Source organism: Notolabrus celidotus, chromosome 3 (assembly GCF_009762535.1).
Source record: "Notolabrus celidotus isolate fNotCel1 chromosome 3, fNotCel1.pri, whole genome shotgun sequence".
In the NCBI taxonomy this organism is placed as follows: Eukaryota; Metazoa; Chordata; class Actinopteri; order Labriformes; family Labridae; genus Notolabrus; species Notolabrus celidotus.
The window spans coordinates 29549393-29574349 of NC_048274.1; the positions used below are offsets into that span (position 1 = coordinate 29549393).

Sequence of the window (24957 nt, forward strand, 5' to 3'; positions counted from 1 at the left end):
AACAAACCCTTTCTTTATCATCTCATGAACAAAAATACTTCTTTTTTTTTTCAGAGAAGATAAAAAAAAGAATAGAATGAGACAAAAAAGCCTATTTTCAGACATCAGAGGAAAACTATCCAGACTTGAAAAATAGTGTCTAGTTCCTTCAAATAAATCTGATTACAAATTTCCTGATCACTGTCATGTCTGTTAGTGATAAATCTGAGCTGAACAGCAGCTGTGGCTCAGTGGAGTTGATAAGATGGCGCCACGGACGGTCGCCCTGGTACTGCGCTCTCTCGTACTTGTTGCGTTTTTCTCTTTTCTTGTATCTTTATGCTCCGCTTCTCTGGTTTCTTTTACCAGAGAAGAACTTGTTAACATTGGACAGTCCTCTGCCGAACTTTTTACACCGGTTTTCATTGAACCTTTAAGTTACACAGAGATTCTTGCTGGTGGAGCCGCAGCTCTCTATGGTCTTTGCCGGAGACGCCGGCGCCGGGGCAAGCGAGCAGGCGTGCTCGTCAGACTGAGACAGCGGGGGTTACGCAGTGCGCTCCCGTCCATTCACCTGGCGAATGTCCGCTCCCTGGCAAACAAGATGGATGAACTGCTGCTCCTCAACTCAAGAAACACGGACTTTTGCAGATCCGCCGCCCTGTGTTTCACTGAAACCTGGCTCAGTGAACACATCCCAGACAGCTCGCTGCACTTACCGGACTTTCAGCTCCACAGAGCGGACCGCGTAAAGGAACTCTCTGGGAAGGCGAGAGGAGGCGGAATCTGTTTCTACATAAACGAAGGTTGGTGTACAGATACCACAGTGTTGAAGAAGTCATGCAGTCCAAATCTGGAGACTCTTTTCATAAACTGCAAACCCTTCTATTCGCCGCGGGAGTTCTCCTCCTTTATTCTGGTCGGCGTCTACATCCCACCTCAGGCCTGTGTAACGGAGGCGTTACAGCACCTGGCTGACCAGATTACAGACGTGGAGAAAAAACATCCTGACTCTCTGCTCATCATTCTCGGGGATTTTAACAGAGCAAATTTAACCCACGAACTACCTAAATACAGACAGCATATTAAGTGTCCCACCAGGGAGTCTAACACTCTGGACCACTGCTACACAGTAATAAAGGACTCATATCGCTCTGTCCCCCGTGCAGCTTTAGGACTATCTGATCACTGTCTGATTCATCTCATCCCGACCTACAGGCAGAAGTTAAAAACGGCTAAGCCTGTAGTTAGGACTGTGAAGAAGTGGACGGAGGAGTCAAAGCAGGAGTTACAAGCCTGCTTTGATTGCACTGATTGGAGTGTTTTTGAAGCTGCATCAGGAAACCTCAATGAACTCACTGACACTGTGACTTCATACATCAACTTCTGTGAGGACATGTGTGTGCAGACCAGGACCTTCCGCACATACAACAACAACAAGCCCTGGTTCACACCTCAACTGAGGAAGCTGCGTCAGGCCAAAGAAGAGGCCTACAGGAGTGGGGACCGGGACCTGTTCAAGCAGGCCAGAAACAAACTGACGAGAGGGATCAAGGTAGCTAAGAGGAGCTACACTGAGAAGTTAAAACAGAGCTTCTCTGCCAACGACCCCTCAGAAGTTTGGAGAGGCCTGCGTGAAGTTACAAGCTACAGGAGACCCTCCCCCCACCCTGAAGGTAACAAAAGACTAGCTGACGACCTGAACAGCTTCTACTGCAGGTTTTCACACCCCACACCCGAACACTCTGATTTACCTGGCCCCCCCACAAGCCCCTCCCCACCCCCCTCTGACCCCCCACCTGCGCTGACGATCTGTGAAGATGAGGTAATCCAGCTCTTCCAGAGACAAAAGACCAAGAAGGCTCCAGGACCAGACGGCGTGTCCCCCTCCTGCCTGAGAGTCTGTGCTGAGCAGCTGGCCCCCATCTTCACAAAGATCTTCAACACATCGCTGGAGCTGTGTGAAGTGCCCTCATGCTTCAAAAGCTCCACCATCATCCCAGTCCCAAAGAAACCCACCATCACAGGACTCAATGACTACAGGCCCGTCGCCCTGACGTCTGTGGTCATGAAGTCCTTCGAGAGACTAGTGTTGAGCCACCTGAAAGACATCACAGGCCCCCTGCTGGACCCCCTGCAGTTTGCCTATCGGGCAAACAGGTCGGTGGAGGATGCAGTCAATATGGGTCTGAACTACATCCTGCATCACCTGGACTCCCCCAGGACCTACGCTAGGATCCTGTTTGTGGACTTCAGCTCTGCGTTCAATACCATCATACCAGACATCCTGCACCAGAAACTCACCCAGCTCACAGTGCCGGCCTCCATCTGTCAGTGGATCACCAACTTCCTGACGGACAGGAGACAGCAGGTGAGGCTGGGGAGCATCAAATCCAGCACCCGGACCATCAGCACTGGCGCCCCCCAGGGATGTGTTCTCTCCCCACTGCTCTTCTCCCTCTACACCAATGACTGCACCTCAGGAGACCCCTCGGTGAAACTCCTGAAGTTTGCAGATGACACCACCGTCATCGGTCTCATCCAGGACGGAGACGAGTCTGCTTACAGACAGGAGGTGGAACAGCTGGCTCTCTGGTGTAGTCAGAACCATCTGGAGCTGAACCCGCTCAAGACGGTAGAGATGACAGTGGACTTCAGGAGAAGCCCCCCCCCACTCCCCCCCCTCACCATCCTGAACAGCACTGTGTCTACTGTGGACTCTTTCAGGTTCCTGGGATCCACTATTTCCCGGGACCTGAGGTGGACCTCCCACATAGACACAATCAGAAAAAAGGCCCAGCAGAGGATGTACTTCCTGCGTCAGCTCAGGAAGTTCAACCTGCCCCAGGAGCTGCTGATCATGTTCTACACCTCCATCATCCAGTCTGTTCTGTGTACCTCCATCACTGTCTGGTTTGGCTCTGCAACCAAACTAGACAAACACAGACTGCAGCGGACTATAAGGACTGCAGAGAAAATCATCGGTGTCGACCTGCCCCCCATCCAGGACTTGTACCGGTCCCGGGCCAGGAAACGGGCAGGGAGCATTACCGCTGACCCCTCACACCCTGGACACAAATTCTTCAAACTCCTCCCCTCCGGCAGGCGCTACAGATCACTGTGCGCCAAAACAACCCGCCATAAGAACAGTTTCTTCCCCCAGGCTGTCACTCTGATGAACACTAAACCATAACAGTGTCATACCTGTCAGATAAATACTCTCTGTAAATATACATGTAGATATACAATGCAACAATTCTCAAGCAGAATTCCATATTTCTATTTTTTGTATTATTTAACTTCTATTTTATAATGTAAAACTACCTCTGCAACTCACCACTGCACTTTATCATATTATTTTAGCCTGTACATATTAGTCAAGCTATTTGTTGTTTCTTTGTATTTATAGCTAAGGTTATTGTTATTATATTTTCATTTTATTTTTTATTGTAGTTCTTATTCTTATTCTTATTCTTATGCCTTGTACAAAGAGAGCACAGTTTACCAAAGTCAAATTCCTTGTGTGTTCAAGCATACTTGGCGAATAAAGCTGATTCTGATTCTGATTCTGATTCTGATTCTGATTCTGGTTTGATCCCAGCTCCTGCAGTCAAAGTGTCCTTGGGCAAGATGCTGAACCCAGGATGACTCTTGAGTGTAAGCTGTGGTGTGTAAATGGGATTAGTTAATACTGATGGTCTCTTTGTAAAGCATCCTCTGCCATCAGCGTGAGAATGAGTGAGTGTGACATATTGTCGAAAGTTCTTTGTGTGGTATAGGGACAACAGATTCAGTCAGTCATTTCCAGACAAGTCCCCCAGTGAAGTTTCCAGTCATCCTGATCCTCCATGCCTCTGGCTAGCTCGCCGGTGCTTTCTGTGCCAGCATCTCTCTTGAGAACATCCACGAATGATAACGCAGGACGTCCTTCTGGTCGATGCCCATGTGTTGGCTCCCACAGCACCAGTTTACAGGCTGGGAGCCACCAGTGTCTCTGGCAATAACCGGTTAGCCTAATCCTCCTGGAGGCTCTTTTCTCTCTCATCCTTGGTAACCCCCTGTACAGCTCTTTGATGGTGACATTAGTGTGCTGGTTGATGTTCAGAACAACATGCAACATTCTGGTGACGCATCCATCCAGGGACTCTTCAGCATTCATGTCACCACAGAAAAGTGGTATAAAAGTGCATTCAACCATGATTCAAAGGATATATGTGTGTTTTGTTTTCTACAGTCATGACATTTGAGCACATGATCTTGTATTACAGCAGCCAAAGAAAGCTAGCAATATAAGCTAGCATGCTATTCCTGATCTTTTGCTAAAAACTTAAATAAAATAGAATTGAAGGAGCAATCTTTTGTTTCTTTAATTAACTTGATATAGCTGATTTATTGAAGATATCTGAATAATTTACTTTTAATATTAAATTACTAGCACATCTTTTTGCAGGTAGGGCTCATCTGGGCTTCAGTAGAAAAAAGCAGGTTAAAAGATTCAAAGCACCGACTATCCTGCCTAATGATGGATATGTGTTGTGTTGCTGTTACACAGCCACCTTCCACCTGTCAGGGCTGTAGCTGAGATTAATTTTGATCTAGAAAATGGAGAGAGAGCTGTATGTAGGCTTTGTGGGGTTAAACTGGCACAGAACCACTCAACCAGAGTAATGCATAACCAGTGCAGGCATTTGAATATAAACCTGCAGGGAGTGCTAAAGGCTGTTGGTGCTTGCTCTGCTAATGTTAGCCACACTTTGCAAACCAGTCAGTTAATTGTGCTTTATTTTGACTCTTCTCTGAGTGTCATCTTACCTTTAGATTAGCAAGTTAGTCAGAATTAAAACTTGCATTCTAATCGGCAATGAAATGAGTTGCTTCCCGGGGCGCTGCTGGCCGATCGGTCTAAGCGTGCGCCCCATATACAGAGGCCATAGCCCTCGACGCAGGTTCGATTCCAGCCTTGACCATTTACTGCATATCCTTCCCTACTCTCTACTCCCCACATTTTCTGTCTCTCTTCAGCTGTCCTATACATAAAATGCAAAATTGCCCCAAGAATATAACTTTAAGAAAATTAGCTGCTTCCCTAATCAGGATACCACAGAATATGTCAAAGTGTCATAGTTTGACAATACTGGGCAGTGCTGGTGGAAATATTTGCTCCACAGATCTCTGGTTTATAGTGTTTTTAAAGTTTTGTTCAAAAACAGCTTGCATAAATCACTGTCTTGTCTTGTCTTGTCTCATCTTCTCTATATGAACACACTTGATGGAAACTCTGTGTGGAGGGAGTTCTAGTTTCCAGTCAGTGTTTGCACCATGGAGGCCCTTATCACCACATGCTACAGCCTCAGTTTATTGAACACCGGCCAGGAATTCAAACACCCCCCTCCAAACTAACTCATACACACACAGGCTTAAACGTGCACGCCACACGTCAACACAGATAAAAGGCGGAGAGAGAGAGACCTTCTAAGGGAAAATGGACTTGTTTGTAACACGGCTAGCAAAGCAACAGTTCCTGTCTGAGAGAACTGAACAAGCAAACAATACAGCAGAAGAAAATGTCTCAGTGCAGTGTCTGAGTCCTCGTCAAAATGACTTCCATAGAGTATAAAAGGAAGAAAATTGTCTTCAAAGAAAAGCAGGGCACAACCAAAACATGTTTACAAGTCAGTATGTAGTCTAATATATAAAATCTTGTGTTCAAATATGAAACAGGGAATTAAAAGGAGGATCAAAGAAACAAAAATGAACATCAAACTTTCCAAACCAAACACTCTGGTATGCTAATGGTTGTAATTTGTCAGAGAAGCTGTGCTCAGATGACTACAGAGCGTTTGAAATGCCAGTAAACATACACACACTCAGTATGCTGTGCGTATACTGCAGCTTCACTTTTAATCCATCTGAGACGATCTGACTCGTCTGTCCCTCCATACTAACTGCACCATCATATTTCACTGCCTTTACCTCCTGTGGGCTCTGTGGAGCAACACATAAAATAACACACTGGCTCATCTACAGAGGCACCACTGAACTCTGAACAAAGCGTTGCTCCTATCTATTATTGATGGACACATTCTCTTGTAGTCTGTTTTGTGGTGTGTGCGCTGCATGTAGAGACAAAACAGGGGACAGAGTTAGAGTTAAAAGTGACTTTGCTGACCGTGTCATTGCCTCTTACCATCAAATATCCTGTTTGGAATAGCAAACACAGTGACTGAACCTGAAAGTGATAATACAGAGCAAAACAGAGGTGTGGTTGAATAATGTGTGACGGCTGGTTCTCACTCTAAAGTCTTCAAATACAACTGCTTGGTCAGCAGCTCATCACATCACAATAAGATGAAGTAGGTTCCTCTCACATGATTTGATATGTTGTCCTACAGCATGTTTTCATGCTGTGTAGTCAGGTGGCTTTGTAGAAGTCTGCTTAGGTTGTTAGTCAAGAGGTGTGTAAACCACCAGTTTCATCAGGATACAATATTATATTGATTCTTTGGACAACAATGATTTGCTGCTATGACACAGTCTGCCTCAATACAAATCTGATTCCATTAAAATCAGGGGCCCACGATTGATTCCAGACAATATTATTTACCCATTTAACACAATCAGTTACATTTCACCTGCAGGTAAAAAACAAACCGATTTTTATATTTTTTTTGTCTTGACATCTCCATAAAATTAATGTTGATAATTAAACTTCAAGGACCCCTGATTATCTTTAACTTAAAGACAGAACTATACATGTAACTCTCATCCCTTGTTTGGAGATGTGGTTCAGCTTTAGTGGAAAAAAGTAAGTGAGAGGTGTTGAGCAGGCAGTGGCATCTGAACACTTGAAAAATGAACCATGTTTCTTTATTTTTAGGTGCCCAGAGCCACTGCCCAATATCTTCCTCATCTTCTTCATCTCGGCTGCTTGCCATGTTTTACTAGCTGCTAGCATTGCTTAAAAGTTTAGGATGACGTGCAAACTGTGAAACAGGAAAGTGTTAAGAATTTCTAAATAAGTGTATCCTTCAGATGACAATGCAGATCGATATTTAGACTTTCCATCGATTTGATTGGATCATTGCTCAACTATTTGATCCAGATCAATGAACTGTTGCACCCCTAGTGGTCAGGGTTGATAGACAGGCCAAATCAACAACGTACTTTCATTGAGGAGACCTGTGTTATATTCTTGTGTGAAACAAAAAACATATTTTGACTTAAATATAAGGTGGTGTCTGATCATGTCAGGCTTTATAAACAAGCATTTAAAAATCTTAAAAGGAAATCTAAAGCTAACTGGTAACCAAATAAAGAAGCAAGAATCAGTAAGAATGAACATTGCATTTGTAGCCAACCTGACCGTGAGGCCTGCATTTAACAGACACTTTAATGGTTCCTTGAAAGTCTCAGGGCCACTGACTAAGCTGCTGTATTTGAGTCCAAATGTGTTGACTTTGACTAAACTCAGAACCAATCACCGATCATCCGTTGAAGGAACAGACTCTGGGAGCTATGTCCAACTCTTTGTGGGTCCCAGGGGAGCCAGCAGAAAGGGATAAAGGTCATCTGGCCTCTTTCTCTTCCTGTCTGTTGTCATTGTTTACATTCCCGGTAGTAATTTGAGAAGCAGGACCTTGCATGGAGACATTTGTTAACATAGATTAATTCAAACCAGACTGTAAATAGATGACCAATGACTGATGGGATCCAGAAATGTGTCATGTCCTCTAAGTTACACCTATTTTGCTCTCAACATGGACTTTTTTCCTGCATTCAGCCAAGGCTCACTGAAATACGAGTGGAAGATACAACTCGAATATGTTGTGATTTATATTTTAGAGCTGAGCACACGGGCTGCATTTCAGAAAGCTTAAGGCCTACACTTTGGCTACTATGGAGTTAAAAGCTCAGCGGTATAATGTGGTCAACAATGAGTGACCTCATCTCAGTACTCTATTACCAATCCTATCTCCTGCGTTTTACACAGAGAGGGAAAAACAACCGAACTGATGCCTTAACCCCAGTTGATGAAATATAAAGTAGAATACAAACAGCTCCAGTCAAAAGTTCTTGCTCAAATTGAAAAGAATAAAAGTGCATGAGCTCTCAAATATGTTTGTTATATTGTGAAATATGGTATCTGAATTGACTTCCTCCACATTGATACTGTTTGACAGAACATCTAGTTCAGTTTAATGGAGCCGAGTCTGATTTGAGTTTTCTCTAAACTCTCCTGATCGACTCATTTATAACCAGCATGTGGGATGGATCCATGCAGCTCCGCACCAAAACACCCCATTTACTCTTAGACTGTAGCATAGACACCCAGGGAGAGCAGAGGTATACTTTACTTGTGCATTAGGCTGATTGAAAAGCATGCTCTTTTCCAGAGGGGTAAACAGTTGCTTCCTTTTAGCCCCTGTCACTGTAAGCATCTTGTATCACTACACACATACATCCAAGCTGACAAACATTTGCACGTGCAAACACACACACAAAAGGGTTCATCTGATAAGGCCTGAGGTCACTCTGGCGATCAAGTTCTGGGTCAGTGATAAAGCCGAGCTTGTTCCCAACTGTTTTTCTCCACCTCAGCCATTTAAAAACAAGGTACTGAACTGACCTCAGAAGACCTGCAGGACAGTTACACATCCTGACATCCTGCTCTAACAACAAATACCAGGTTGTTTTCTAGAAATGATAGGGTTTGGTCTGAAGTACATTGTGCTATACTATCAAATTAAACCCAATAAAACACTTGCAAACAAAACAGCACTATGCAAGGTTATAACAAGTTTGTATTTATCAAAATATGGACTATACCTGATAGGAAACAAAATCTATTGCAGTAAACAGAAAACACTGACCCTGAAAATCACAAATCCTGAACTGCTTTAAAATACACACATAATATTCTTAAAATGGATCACTGAAGCTCTTTTATCTGACCTTGCAATTTTGCATTTGAAAATATAAGCGTACAGCCACACTATGTAAGCATCCCTAACAAATCAGAGGCCATGCTTCCCTTTTGTGTGGAAATGTGTCATACCCGACACCGTGTCAGAATTCGACCTGCAGAGTCAGCACTGTAAACACGCAGTGATTTTTTTTTACTCTCTCATTTTGTGAAGCCTTAAAATCATGTGCCGCATTTGCATGATCTACAATCTTTGTGATATATGTATTGGGTTTTCTCAGGAGCAGGTTTTATAAATCAAATCAGACTATATCCTATAATCATAAGCTGTAGAATGGGTATAATCCTCCTTCTCCTTGTGTCAAAGTTCTGGAGAAATGAAGGACCAGAGAACTTCAGAATACAGGTCCCCTTAGTTCAGTGTAGCAACACAAGAAACCTCAGTAAAATGTTTATACTAAGCAGAGACGATTTTCCTTTAAATAAATTGGCTGCTGGTTTCTTAAGGTTCGTTATCAAATGTTTTATTTGGCAGTTCTTTATCAGTAGTGGAAGGCTTAAATTAAACTACTTAAATGCGAACACAAGGTCTGTCTCTCATTCACTTCAAAGTCGGGATTACATTTTACTATTTGGTGCAACCTTCAAGCTCAAGATTTTAAGACCACCTTTGTTAAACTTTGGAAATGTTAGAGTGAAAGTCACTCAAAAGAAACACTGAAAGAAATGTGGAAGTCAGGAATCTGGAACGTAGCATCTTACGTTTTGATAAGTTTGCAGTCTAAAGCCTCGCTCACTCTCAGTGAGGATACAGACGGAGCCTTCTGCCTGTACTCTGTTCATATCATCCAAATATCTGCACTTTTTGTGAATCAAATATTACAATGCCACAGGAATCAGTGTAGCCAATAGTTCAAGCGAGACCAGCAAAGCACAACAAAGAATACTTTGGAAAAGTGTGGAACTTTTTGAGGAAAGATTGTGTGAATTGATGAGAACTTATGAATATATGGTGTTGCCTTGACGGAACACAGAAAAGTACCACAGAACATCTGCGGCAGGGATCAAACGGGGACTGAACGCCTGTTGGATGGCAGGGAGGGAGAAATGGAGGTCCACGTATGGCCAGTTTATTGGGGGTGCACACTAGTGGATAAATTGTTTGCCCGTCCCAACGTATAGGTCGTATGGGGTTATGCTGTAAATGATGAGTCAGATCTATTATCACACATAAACAAAGCAGACATCACAGCAAAACTGCAGCATCGACCTCACAGACTGTTTATGAGTTGTGATCACTTAATATTACAAACAGCAACCAACTTATTTGAGCATTTTGTTCAACAGTAACCTCTACTTAACTAAAAAAGTTCACATGGTGGCAAACAAGTCCCAACTTGGCAGAGTGGGCATGATAGAGAAACTTGTCAGTCAGTGCAAAATCAATCAAGATTCATGCTTAAAATACTGATGAAACAACACTCACTTATCATCTCATGTGCTAATGACTGAGGAAGTGAAATCTACAGCCGACACTTGTTGATTCAAGTCTTTAGGAGCTTCATCTTGTTTCCTGCAGTGTGATTTTTTTTCTTAGAATCAGCATGTAGTGTGGCTTTTAGAAGGAGGCTTCTTATCTTACTGGTTTATACCGGACGTGCACAAAGATGATATAATACTTCAAAGATTCCGCAGCTCTCATAGTAGCCACCAGCATCCCTGTTTGCGTGTATCGTGCTGTTATCCTTGGTAATGCTTTAACCTATTTGGGTTGCACTGTGTTGGCTCATGCTCCCTTTGAGTCACAGAGACTCTAACCTGCTCCGACAGGCTGCATTCCCCTGCGTCCCCTCTGACACCGCAGGGTCACAGGGTGGCAGTGCCAGACAGGGCCGCTGCCTCCTGCACAGCTCACACATGCTGCCAAGTTTAGCTGCCTGCTATCAGTGCCAGCAAGTGGGGACAGGCAGCAGGCATGGAGGATCATGTCCTACATTCCTAAAGCTCTGCAGGAACTCTCAGCCTGGATCTACTGGACTGACAAAGGTTATACTGAGAGAAGAAAACAATGAAATGCATCTTTTGGCCTAACATCAGTGGTGTTAAAACGGATATTTATCATCAGTTACATTCTATTTGTCAAATAAAATGAGATTGAAGCTAACTGACAGAGCTGTCACATCAGATTTGGCTAGTGATCTTAATGCGACATCTTCATGATTTAAGAGGATTTAGCAGATATATTTACCCTACACTGTATATTTGTGTTCATTGCTGTCTTTAATATCTATTTCACTTCATAAAACCAGTTATTGTTATACGCCTGTCAAATTTAAACACCTTCTGTCTGCTTGTTTTTAAAGTTTTGTTGTCTTAGTCTCTCTGTATGCAGAGCAGAAACACTTCAGTGTTGTTGCTCTCAGACTGTTCAGGCAAATTAAATGTTCAATAGAGCTGAGGAAAACAATCTCCCAAATGAAAGATATGTATAATATTCCTTTAGTAGTCCCAGGAGGATGTATTTTGACTCTGATTCTTTTCTTTCTGTGATGAATTATGTGGTGTTTTTAATCTGCTGTGGCTACACTTAAATATCTTTATAATATTCCTGCAGGGACCTCGGGTTGTGCTATGATATCTGTGCAGCATCTTTCTCAAATTCACAGGATTAACAGTTCTTTGTAGTGAGGGCTTCCAAGGCTCTACATGCGCAATTAACTCCCTGTTTAATTAGCATCTTAGAGTTGCAATTATATCCTTGAATACCCAATGGATGCGGATGATTAGGAAAATAAAAAACACTCACACTGTGAAGTGATACACGAAGCATTTCCAGCCAGACGGCCTTTCCAGAAAGTTATACACGCGTCCTTGGATGTAGGCGCGGGTTAAAGCTGGACGCGCCCCGGTGCTGTACACCGACATCCGCATGGACATTCGGGGATGAGAGACGTATGGGTGGAGGTGAATATGGGGCACCTCCGTGGGAGTGCTACCTTCCTCAGACATTTTGTCTCTTTGAGAAAACGCATCGTTACCCGCAGGTGTTCCTGGATCAGACGCGCCAAACGTGGTTTCCGACAGCTCCAAGTCCGTTGGTCTCTTTCCACGTGCCCCGCCAGAGGACCTCCGTGTGTACTCCTGGTGGAAGCCGTAATTAGACATTGCTCCCTCCTCTTACTCTTCTGCTGCTTTCTTAACTTTTTCACACTTATTTTTCCCGATAACTCACTGAAACGGACAAATGTTCGCCCATGTGCGGTCACCTTCTGTTGTGCGCCTGACCGCACCGGGGCGCATCAAAGTGTAACATAAACTGAGTTACTGCTGCTCTGAATCACTAGGATGATGCTTCTTTAATACAACTTAACAGCTCTCTGGGTTGTTGAGAATATGGCAAGTCTCAGCCCTGAATGAATATCCCCCACCTCTGTCAGAGCACTTATCTGCCTGGAGAGCTGTGGGCGCCAGGCGGTGCGCAGTGAGTCGCCAGCTGCCCAGACATTTAACTGTTTGGCAAAACTGCATGGAGGCAATCTGGAACTGATGAACTCCATCCCCAAATATGTGCTGAGAAACACAGAGCCTTTGACTTTCCGACTGATATAGGTTTCAAAGTAAATGCAATCACAAAGTCTGTTTACAAACCTGTACACGATAAAGCTGTGCAATAGACATTTTAACAGATTATCGAAAATATTTTGGGTGAAAGATTGATAATATATTCTGTCCATGGAGACTTCATGTATCCATATCAACAGTGAAATGTGAGGAAATACTGTGAAAGATTTATATCGTTTCTTTGTTGTAACTTCAGCAAAGCTCAAACCTAAATCTGAAAGAAAAAAAAGATTATGGGACCGGCTGTCAGATCTTATATTTATGTACCCGATGCTCAATTTAATATTAGTGTCATATGAGTAATTCATGCAATTGCTCTTCTAGGACTAATGGTTTGTTGACTTAATACAAATCAGAAAATCGCAGCATTATTTTAAGAGGAGAACATAATGTGTTCACTTTAAAACTGTTTACACCTTTTTATGTATATGGTCAAATAAGGACAATAGGGCTTTTAGTGTGAAATCTGAAGATGTGTTCTTTTTTTCCCTTTAATTTGGTGAATAATGTGTTTGCAGACGTTCCTTACCAGGAATTAAAGGTTGAAATCTCAGCATGTTGTAATAGAGAGACACTCCTGTTTGCAGTATAAAACTTGTTTTGTAGTCCACTGTATTGTATGTATTGTTGTACTTGAATGCACTGCACACAAATCCCATGTCATGTTGAAATCTGTTATGTATCATCATTAATCTGAGTTTTTACAAGAGCCCAGCAAAATTACCAATGCACTAGTATCACATTTCTTATTTACATTTTTTGTAGAGTGTTTGATGTGAATGTGTAGATGCCTCAGTGACCCTCAGGCATAAAGATCTAAGAAAGAAAGTGTTCTGCAGATGTGTATAGAATGGCCTTCGTTGTCTCGAACAGCAGAGAGGCATTTCCTGTCATTAAATAGTCAGTAGAAAGAGGTTAGAGGTCACAGTGTGAAATCTCTGGAATGTTTTGACGCTTTAGAACTCATCTACATGCAGCTCCCAAACCTACCACTTCTGAGATCATAAAAGGTACTTTATTGAGCTAATTTGTCTGAGAAAAGCTCTTCCTTATGGCAACGTGGATCTTTTTTTGTCTTGACGATTTTTATCTGAACACTTTCATGTCCCTTCTTTTGAAATAATAAATAAATATAGATCATAGTTCTGTTGTTACATGCTTCAGCTGCAGTAATACAGCATGCCACATGCCCTGAAAACTGTGCCTGTGCTATGACTCATGTGTGATTTATTATAGTTTGAGAGTAAAGGCGTCAGCTCAGGTGTTAGCGTAATCCAAGGAAACTGTGTGGACACATGCAGCTTAGTTTTGACAAGGTTACCCTGTGGATTGTTTCTGCTCTGACCTTGGCTCAGTGAGTCCAAGGAGGAGGAAAACAAGTTCACTGCAGCAGGCTTTAATAAGCATCGAGAGGCATCCTCCCGTTGACAGGATCTGTTGCCAGGTAGATATTAAACAACACTCACTGCTTCTTCCTGTTCACTTCAACATGCTGAAGTTTGGATATTAACACAGAGAGGGCACTTATTTTGAAGGTCACCCATCCTGCCATATTTGATTGTTTGAGGGAAATGAAATGTAGGATTTTTCAGGGTATGTTTGAGTAGTTTAAACATTAGCAACCATTGTAGATACTTAACTGATTCGTAGATTAATGGCAAAAACATGGATGCAAATTAGAATCCACATTCGGTCTTAGCAGTAAACGCCTCCAGAGACGGATGTTGATTATGATGTGCTGTATGTTTTTATCATTGAGGACAGGTTTAATGTTGCTTTGACTATTTTACACCTCTCTCGACACATCACCTGAAACATGTATGTTGCATCATCGTTACTCATTCTCCTGTGAGAAAATAATATTATGCATTTCAACCCATGTCCAACAAGTAATTTGGAAGGCTCACTTTCCCCTACCAGGAAAAAAAACCCTCCTATTGGTGCTGATGCCAGAGGGCATTCAGAGAGCTTTTGGAGTCTGGTGTCATTCATTGCAGTAAGGCTGAAGAAATGTAGAAGCTCATCTCCCCCTTATAAGGGCATACAATGATTAACTGTTATTTACCCAGGTTGATGCAGATGAGATTAAGCTATTCTTTTCCCAACTGCAGCTGACACCCCAGCAACAAGGCATGATTTAGTTTGCAGGCGGGAACAAACAACAACATTTCATAGTAATTAACTGATGAAATGAAAACCAGAGAGGAAAAGACAGACAGAGAAGATGCAAGCATAGCATCCTAAAAATCACAGCTGGAGCACCAACAGTCTCCAAAAGATTCATCGCTCCTGTCATACATGCTTTGAGCTCATATTCTGTTACATAAGGTTGAAATGTTTCTGCATGGTACCTCCAAGACAGCCTCTCCAAACAGGCTCTGTCCAAGCGTTCAGGCCAGTCAGTTAAAATTAGTCACGGCATCTCAGCTCGATTGTCCTCCATATTTATGAGAAACATAAACACATAAAGGGACCGGAAAAGCTATCCCTCGATGGTCATATAAACAAATTATCAGTGACTGAGCCTATTCATGTGAAGACATGGCTGATCAAGCCAAGGCATGGAACGCGCAAAGATGGATGAGCATTCCTTATTTTGGGGTATAACCCAATTAATAATGATGAAATGTCTTCAGCATGTGCTTCACTGAGCTGAGGATGTTGTATTCACAGTGGCCCAATTCAGCTGTGGTTGCATCGTTTGAAGTCAGCGCTTCCAGACCAAATATGACAAGGCTGTCCCCTTCCAAAGGCCCATTTGAATTCAGCCCGAGAAATGGGTCCCACTTATGCCTGAACTTGAACGACGCAATTGGTGTATCTGCGTGAGCCTCATTCTGAAACCTGAGGCTGAAATAGAAAAAACAGCTATGTCTGCACAACTTTGCCTCTCTGTTTCTCGGGGTTGGCTGGAAAATAAAAATGTGGCATTTTTTTATTCTATTGTGTTAGTTTGCAATCAACTAGTCAATCACATCCTGGCACAGATTGTTTGGCTTTCGAGGACAAGAAGCTCTTGTCCTCAAACTTCTATCATTGCAAATTCCTATGCACACAACCACCACTCTCTTCTTCTTCTTCCAACTGTTCCAACTGGTGCAATACACAACCACTCACTAAATAGAAAAACACAATTGTTACTAGTTGTCTGTTCTGTGTCACCATGGAAACATGGCAGTGCGGCCTCCGTGGAAGGGGCCCTGCTCCTTTGTGGACACAATATACAAAGCTCAATCTAAGTTAAAGCTGGAGTAGGACATCCTGAGAAAGCCGCAGCAATAAGCTTGTTTTGAAAGGACACAGCCGAAAAGAGCTCTCCCCCTCCCTTCAGGGCAGCCTGTAGGGAGGGGGGGAGGGACAAGCATCCAAAGTAAAGTCCTTTGTGAGAATGCACAGCATAGCCTGCATGTTAGCTTTACTTGTATTTGTTTTTCTCATCTGAATACAGCTTGAGTAAGCTGTTGCTGCCGGGCTAATAACTCCTGGCTAGCCAGAAAGGTGGAAACAGAATTGTCAGCATTACAACTAAAGTCGGTTCTGAATGTTTATTTTGATTTAGCATCGCATTTCATGATGTTTAGTTACTTGACAGCTAAAGTGCCTATATATTTATTACCGTTCACCATTGTTGACAGTCTTCATTTTCGTGTTAGAACGACAACATATTGACTGTTTGTTGTGCTTGTTAGAGCTCTCATGATGACTGCTGATTACGATCCTGAGCCAAGCACCTCATCAGGTCGGAGAGGACAATGCCAGGGTCGAGTGCAAGGCAGAGCCAGACGTGCAAGATGGAGAGCAACAACCGGGGACGAGCTCCAGATCCTGGGGACAGCAACAGAAAGTTCCGCCATGCTGCACAGACAGGTTGTTGTCTGGCAGCATGGAGCACTTGGTGCAGGTCATAGAGTAGTAATACCTTGTTGCTGTATCTGGAAAATCCGTGACCCTTACCCAGATCCACATGGACAGTATAAAGGTTTCAGTTGGGAGTGAATTAAACTATGACATGATCACATTTAGTACTTTTATGGTGACCCTTTAGTTCCTTTGAATATATATTATATTTATCTTCATGTAAAGAAATACTTGAGTGTGCTGTGTTTACATTTGTTAAATAAATCTTTAAATTTACACTGGCCTTCTCTCTTCAAATTGCAAAATAATTAAATCCATATCAAGTAACATAAAACATTAAACACAAATAATTGCAATATCAAAGAGTGTTGTTTTACATTTACTTTTATTAGAAAATGTATTTATTACAGAAATAAAAATAATGGCTGTTGAAGGTAAACATGTTGGCGTGGATCATCCGGCCTCCTGGTTCTCTTCTTTGGCATCCCCACAGTTGCTGTCAGCCTTCTGTGCAGGATTGCACTCTGGAGGTCTGTGATGTACTTAGTAGTCCTTATCCACTGTCCTTCATTGTGTACAGGCTCCACTTTTTTGACTTTTTGTTAAATATTTTGCGATACCTGACATAGAAGAAAAGATCAGAAGTTTAGTCAAGGGTTCTCATTATCTTACAGCACTGTGCATTTGTTTTTCAATCATAATAACCCTTCCGTCAGCCCCATATGTAAACAGTTATTTATTCTAGCCATGCAAGGAGTTAATGCCACTATCACTAGTGTGTGCTTAGTACCCACTGCAGTGTGTATTGTGCACATGTGGTACATCCATCCATCCATTATCTTGACCGCTTATCCCGTTAGGGGTCACGGGGGGCTGGAGCCTATCCCAGCTGGCTTCGGGCGGAAGGCAGGGTACACCCTGGACAGGTCGCCAATCTATCACAGGGCTAACATATGGTACATATATTTCTTATTGTTATCTTGAATATTATCTAATATTTTCTGAGTAAGTGATGTCAAAATGTGCTCTCTCCCTCTTTGGAGACTGTGCCCACAAATTATTATTACAATTATTCTGTGTATTTGATTCCTCGTTGATCACTTTTATTTATACTTTCCTTCACCAAATCAAGCTTTTAGAAAAGCAGCTAACATTCACAGGATTTTTTTAATCAGCCAAACTTTTTGTCTCTCATCTCTTTAGTCTGTATGGTATGTACCTGTCCTGCTGTTGTCTCAGATTGTGAATTAGCATGCAGATGAAAGTGAAGTGAAAGAGAATGGTTTTAAAAACAAGTAGATTTTATTTTGTATGGAGCTGGCAGTGTGGACACTGAAAAAAGACCCTCTGCGCACGTAAATCAAAAATAGCTCATAATAAAAAGCAGAGCAGTATTTGCACCTCCATGCAAGCAGTGGTCAAAGCAACGTTCATGTTCATGGAGTTCTTATTGAGCCTGAAACTCACCGGTCAGAGGGGGACTCACCGGTCAGAGGGGGACCCACCGGTCAGAGGGGGACCCACCGGTCAGAGGGGGACCTCGAACACATGATGCAGCGGGGGCTGGAGGCCTCTGCTTCCCGCGTTTTAACTCTGTGGACGTCGATGTTTCTTTCTCGTAGCTATGAAAACACAGAAAAGACGGCATGTAGACTTTGTACAACATTCATTCATGCTGATACAGAGCAACAAAAGAGCTAGCAGCTAACAGACTGTATACAGGTCTGATAAAGAGCTAGCAGCTAACAGACTGTATACAGATCTGTGTAAACATAGTTACAAGCCGTTAACCGGCCGCTAGCATTAGCCAAAGTTATCGCTAGCTGTCTCATAGATGAACTAAACAATTTACAGACAAATTAAATGACATGATTACCTGTCCAGTACAAAATCAGCAACCATGGCATCGCTTTTGAGACCCTTCAAATCCTTCAGCTGTCGCGGAAATGCAGCCCGAATATTGACTTGTGTTTGTCTCTTTATCCAGCGTTTTTAACTTGTTGGTTTTTCCATCACAGTCTTGTTCTGCGTAGCGGCAGAACTTGAGGACAGAAGTGGGGCTAATAACGTCGATTTCTTTCTCTCTGTTAGTGAACAGCCCGCTGTGGCTGTGTGACGATCTCAGGTCAAACGCACTCCGGTAAACAGTAGGTTTACTTTCGGCAGGTCACAGGTCATCCGGCAGGTGACTGCACTTGGTGTGTGTGGAATTATTGGGCTGACATAATGCAGACTAGCTGCTGACACAGACAACTGAGATTTCTCATCTCAGTGTTAGATCACTTTGTGTATTACTCCCTATTGATGTATAAATCGCTTTTTAACATTTATTGACAAACATGTATAAAAATAACATGTCGTACTCCAGCTTTAATTTAAACATTAAAGGCTTTTATATCCAGGTTATATTCCATTTGTACCAAGTCTGTTCTGCTAAATTCTACGCACTTTACCTTTAAATTTGGGCTAAAATGCCCATGGTGTGGTGGTCTTTATGAGGCTGTTTGAATGTGAGAACACCAAATGTAGTTCTCTCTAATTATGCGGTACCTGTGATTTATCCAGCTCGGATGTTTTTCACTGATATGAGGTGTCTGGTCTGAAAAAGGTAACTACTCTTTGATTTATATAACCTTTACTAAATGATTTAAGACATCACATACATAGCGATGAGTCTTCACAGTCTTCCAATTGTATCCGTCTGCAACAATGCAGGGGTACCGCCTGTGTGTGAGAGAGTAATCCCCAGTACTAATGTCGTCCACAAAAGAAACACACAATAAACAAGACAAATTAGAGGTAAGGGAATAAGCACATAAAAGCAGTAAACTCTGAGTAATTAGCAGTCGCTGGAACTGCAACAAGCTGAATAAAACTGTCACCCATTTTACTGCTTTGCATTCCAACAACGTGCTATACCCATGTAGCTTGATTATTGAACTTGACAAGCTGATGAGAGACTGAAAAATCACCAACTTACAAAACAACCAGTGAGGGATGAACCAAACACAATCCTGTCAGCAACCTAACCAGAGGACAGCATTAAAGAAGCAAATCTTGATGATTGTTGACAATAACTTCCAGGTTGAAACCTCCTGAATCACACACAGCTTATTGCTAAACAACCGCGGGTGAGGGGAAATGGTTAGTTTGGTTGTATAATGATAAAGACTGGAGAAGCTCGGGGATTTTTAGACTTCCATCTGCACAAGGCGAACATGCCTGAAATCTGCACCAAACTCAGTGTCTGCAGAGAGGAGAGGCGTGCAAGGCTGATGTTACTTATTGTCAAGCACTGAGGCTGGCTCACTCACCCTAACCCTAATAATCCACGCCTGAGGCTAAACAGTTTTTCAGGAGTTAGTTTGTTAAATGAATGATGGATAAAATGATAATAAAAAAATAGATAATAATAACAATATGTAATAAAAAGTGCTTTGCAACACACGGTACTTGTGTTCTAAGGAAAAGGACATGCCCTCAGTAAAGAAACCCAGTCCATTACCCCCTCACCCCATTATTCATGCTCCACTGACAAGTTACATAACCTACCATATGGCCCCTAATATGCTCTGAAACCCAAACATGAAGACAGAAGGGAATAGATGGGCAGCAAGAGCCACAACATCATCAGAGTTTTCGAGTGGGCACCTCTCTTCAGTGTGTGGTCGAGTCAGGCCCACAACACTTTGAGGCTTAACAGTTAACTTCAACATCCCTGGAACGCCCCTACATGCTGCCCATAATACTCTCACAACAAAAAGTTCATCAAAGATGAAACAAAGCCAAACAAGCACAAACAGATCAGTAACATCCCATGGGTTATGGCTGAACATGGAAACACTATAACCAGGTTGTCAGAGTTCACATACCATAACTGTGGAGTAGTCCAGCTCAAGTGGCAAAGAATTATGTGTCGGCAAACCCAATAGACTCTAAGGTTTTCCACAGGTATTTATTTACAACGGCATCTATTATGTGTTTGAAATAACTTCAGTAAAATTAAAATAGATTATAAGGAAAAAATCTTAACTTAGCTCAAAAGACATGGGACATTAGCCTTTGAAACAGGACGCTTTTATAAGACATTCAATTACCACAGAGATCGCAACTTCCTGTATCAAAACCAAGAAGGTGAACTTATAAATCCACCTGAAGACAAAGGCATCATAACTCCTTCTTATTTTGACACCAGCTCATGTACTGCCCTGAATAATCATAAATCAGGTGAGTCATTTCTATTAAATACTAAAGGATGAAAGTTTGAGCAAGAAAGTAAATACTTAAGAGAAAAAAAACCCTTCACTTGGTATGACCCAGTGATGTCATCGATTACATCACCAACACCTTAAAACACAGGAAATACCGGGCTGGCTTTTCTTGGCAGCAGATGGGATCAGCAAAGGAACGAAGGAACAAACAAGCAAGTATGTAAAGAAATAAAGAATTAAAGTGTTATTTTAAAACTTGCATCGCCTTAATTAAAATGATTGAAACAAACTCACAGCTGTAACACAATGCTGATACACTACCAGGGAAAGTTCTGTATGGTTATACAAGCTAGGGTACATTTTAACAAAATGACAGTGGAGTTAATGAGGTCTAGTCCACCAGTTGGACATACCCTTGGGTGTAACCGTACGCCTGATTCAGAGCTTAAAGATACGACCGGCCTAAAGTTAAACCTGTGCACCAGTTAGATGTGAGCCTTGGTTGTGTTACTTAGTGCAATTTTTTTGCCTAAGAAGAAGGAGAGGCAACATATACAGGAAAAGTAGCAGTCATAGAAATAAAAAGGTGCTACCAATGTGTCTTGTTTACATGATGATTGATGATATGTGTATTCAGATGAGAGAGACTGAGCTGTAATTGGACATTACTCAGACAGAGAGCTGATTTTAAGGTTTCGTTTGGTCCGTTAAGTCCTGTTTGAATTAATCAAAAAGCTTTCCCTTCAACCTACGGCATGAGTCGGACAGAAACGCAGAGCTGTCCCCACCCTGCAGCTGCTGATGCTCTCAGGTTTTATGTAAATGAGCCTGTCTGCTGTGAGCTGTCAATAACATCCAGTCCTCTGAAAGAGGGAGAATTCTCTTTCTTTTGCTCATGTCAGTGACTAAGCTGTTTTATAATGACAGTTTGGGTAACAGACCTCCCCAATTTCCCTGTTCAAAGCTTCTGTCTTGTTGCATGGTGTTGTTATTTTTGCAGTGAAAACATTTCTTTATTCTTCATACAACTTTTATAAGTTTTAATTTTTCACTATCTAATTTTTAAAAAACTTTGTTTGTCTTCTAGGCTGTGTGTTGTCTGTATTTCCTGCAGATATTTTTGATTGGAGATGAGAGTAGGTGGAAATGACAACACTCGCCGCTCTGCGAATGTTTACATGAAAGCGCATGAAAAGGACTGGGTGCAGCTAAGCCCATTTTATGTGTGGCTTGGAGCACCTGGTATAAATTCCGGTTAAAAAATTTGACGTAGCTGAGTCTGATGCCTGACGTGACTCACTTTGTCACGGCTACATGTTTGTAGTCTTAATGAAAATGTTTTTGGGGGCACTGAGTCACAGTCATTTGTATTATTCTGGTGGAATGGCATTCTACCTACTTTTCCAGACACACAGCAGATGCACTTTATTTACTGCTGTATGGTATTTTGGATGACCAGAGACTGCCAGATGTTACTGTTGTAAATAATGAGCTTGTTTGCTAGCACTGTCACAAACCTAGCAGTCCATGAAATCTCACTTGTTGAGGAAAAACATGTTGAGGAGAAACAATGAGCAATGAATAGATAGCCACAAATATGGCAGGAAGTGTGACATATGACACACTTGGTTTGGTTTGGGATAAAAAGCATGACTTTCTTCAAATGAGAAATAGGCTCTATGTGAGGTTTAAGATAAGATTCAAACAGAAACTGATTTATGTTTCTATAGTCTTCTCACTGATGACAATAATTGTGATTTATCACCCTCAGGGGTTTGGAAGATACTTCAAGTTCCAGATTTGGCAAAGATCTGTGAATATTTAAAATATTAAAATAAATAAATGTTGCTCTGTCCGGCAGATCCTCCTGTCCGTTGTGACTCATGCCTTAGGTTTTCTGCTGGGTTCTAATCCAGCAACTGTTGAGGTCACTGGAGTAAGTATAAGGTACTGTCAAGTTGCATTTTCATCACAGATGTATTCATTTAGAAAAAGGTGAACTGTGGCCACAAGGGGAGATTCCTAGTTAGCAACAATGTGAAGCTTTTTTGTTTAGTTTGTAACCATAAATTGCCCCACCGATATAATCAAAATTCCAATGTACGTTATTGTTTCAGATCATCAAACACAGCCTAAAGTTGTCTCTTTGATCACTCAGCTTTGGATTATTGCTTGACTTTTTCGCACCTGTACTCTGACCTGAACATCATATCCAGAGGTTAAAAAAAGCAACAACACGTTTATGTTTTGTTCTTCTTTAATGACTCAAAACATCCAAACCTGGTTTCACAGCCCTTCATCATCTCTACCTGTAATGTCACTTCACAGCAGACATCTATTTTTCCTCATCCAGTGAGAACCTCTGTATTTTGAATTAGTATGTAATGTGTTATTTAGACAGAGCACAGTAGGGGAGTACCAGCTGTGTGTGGAGTCAGGCTCAGGGGAAACACAGTGAGTCTGACTGGTGGACAGGTGGGAAATGTCAGCATCTGAAAAAGAGACGTAAACACAAACACAAAGAGAGGCAGGGGATGTGAGCGACACAGGAACAGCTGTGACCAACATAAAACTTGTAACTGAATTGTGGGAACTAAAGAGATTAGTGTTACCTCAGGCAGTTTGTGTGCATAAAGACATTTGGCATGCCTGCATGTATTGTGGGCAGTTTTAAACATTTGTTTTCTTTATGCCAAGGTTTAGAGCTTACAGTGAGCTTAACATTGCAGTAACACTATAAAGTGAATGATTAACCTCAATAAATTATTTCAACTTTAACTCATTTTAATCTGTTTCAATCTCTGTTATGGCAAATGCAGTACTTTCTATGTATGCCTTCACGAGCTCTTTGAGTGCAGCTCTTTAAATGAATTTACTGATGTAGATGTTACTTGTACAGTCAGAATGTCACAAATGGGTTTGGACTCTACAGAGTACAGGTAGAGAAAAGCCTTTTAAAGATCATTTGTTATAATGATAGTTCTCACAAAGTTTGAATGCATGCTTTTTGGTAACAACCGTACAATTGGTGTATAGGAGGCACTTTTTGAAGGCTATAACTGTTCATGATTTACCTGTTTTGTTTTGTTTTGTTTCTTTACTTTTGGGAAGCTGATAGCTTTATTTGAGAAAATGTAGGCTAGGCTTAAATAAGCATTATGCTTCTGCCTAGGCCTTTTCAGTCATCACTTGATGCACTACTGGTGCTTTATTGAAAGTGTCTGTACTGTAAAAATGATTGTTATGTATGGTGACTGAATAAAACACATTACTACTACTACTACTACTACTACTACTACTACTACTACTACTACTACTACTACTACTACTACTTTTAAAACCTTTTTTTGTCATCTAGAACATCCTGTACACATCCTGCACACCTGTGCCACCAATGTACCAGCAAAAAACAAATGCAGAAATCTATACTGTTACGGTTTTCACCCAGAAGAAGGCGCTCCAAGAAGAAAGTGACTGCTTCAATGTATGGCTTAAGCTGCATAATTATTTAATGCTTGCTCCCTCATTACATTATAATCATGCATTTAAAGAAAATTATGGAGTATCATTAAGAAAATAAATCTTGTTGAGTTCTGATTTGTTTGACTCTTCAGTTTAGGACAAGTGACCAGCAGAGGGGTACAGCACCAGTCTCAGTGAATTGGTCATGGGCAGTGGGTTTATCTGTACCTCACATCTATCAGTGCTTCGGTAGGCTTTGCTCAATTACTATACGGGCATAGCTGACAAGGTGGGAATAACAGATGCTAGAAAGAGCTACACAACTGTTTAGACACTGCACATTGCTTAATGCAGGGAAGTCTTCACACAGGAAGAGCCTTAGGCCCCCCCAAATTCAGAAAGTACGACTTATATTCCAGCTTTACAGTAATTCAAACTGCATATCTGCCAAATCAAAAGCATTAGGAAAAAAATTATGCACAGCAAATACCATGATGTGCTGCCTGTGTCACAAATCCCCTTTGACCCAAATTGTGAAACAATTTGTTCTTATAAAAATCTGTATACCTGTGGATGTAGCCTTACAGGGACTGAATATGTTTAAGCAGTGGGATGTATTGATTAAAAACATCTACTGAATCCAAGAGGCTTTGAACACCACATGCCCAACCTTGTACCTGACTAAGCTGTAACGTGTGAAATTTTAAAAAGGAAGATTTTAACATTCTGCCCTTGAAATCAAACCCTATAAGCAGCCTGTATCTATTCTTCAGCTGGAGACTTAGTGATGTTTAGACCAAAGCCCATGCAGATATGTTGTCTCATCTAGTTAGCATGCTTTGTCTCAGAGAGCAGATTACCATATTTCTCATCCAGCACTCTAAAATGCACAAAAGAGAGTAG

At 41.8% G+C, this 24957-nt stretch overlaps 1 protein-coding gene and 1 long non-coding RNA gene across 4 annotated transcripts in view; one reads left to right on the plus strand and one right to left on the minus strand.

Annotated features, from left to right (window-relative positions):
* kcnq1.1 (potassium voltage-gated channel, KQT-like subfamily, member 1.1) overlaps nucleotides 1-12401 on the minus strand; it is a 55535-nt gene extending 43134 nt beyond the window's left edge. Inside the window, exon 1 of the mRNA XM_034679179.1 lies at nucleotides 11709-12401. Within this exon, the coding sequence (XP_034535070.1) occupies nucleotides 11709-12067 (359 nt within the window). The 5' untranslated portion in view covers nucleotides 12068-12401. The remainder of the gene's footprint in view (nucleotides 1-11708) is intronic.
* An 8339-nt stretch (nucleotides 12402-20740) lies between these two features.
* LOC117810707 lies at nucleotides 20741-24189 on the plus strand. 3 transcript variants are annotated; one of them, XR_004630836.1, is made up of 3 exons: nucleotides 20748-20808; nucleotides 22454-22539; nucleotides 23951-24189. It is a non-coding gene; the product is annotated as an uncharacterized LOC117810707 (long non-coding RNA). The 3 variants fall into 3 exon arrangements; XR_004630834.1 differs by having other exon boundaries at nucleotides 22454-22528; XR_004630835.1 differs by lacking the exon at nucleotides 22454-22539 and having other exon boundaries at nucleotides 20741-20808.
* The last annotated feature ends 768 nt before the right edge of the window (nucleotides 24190-24957 follow it).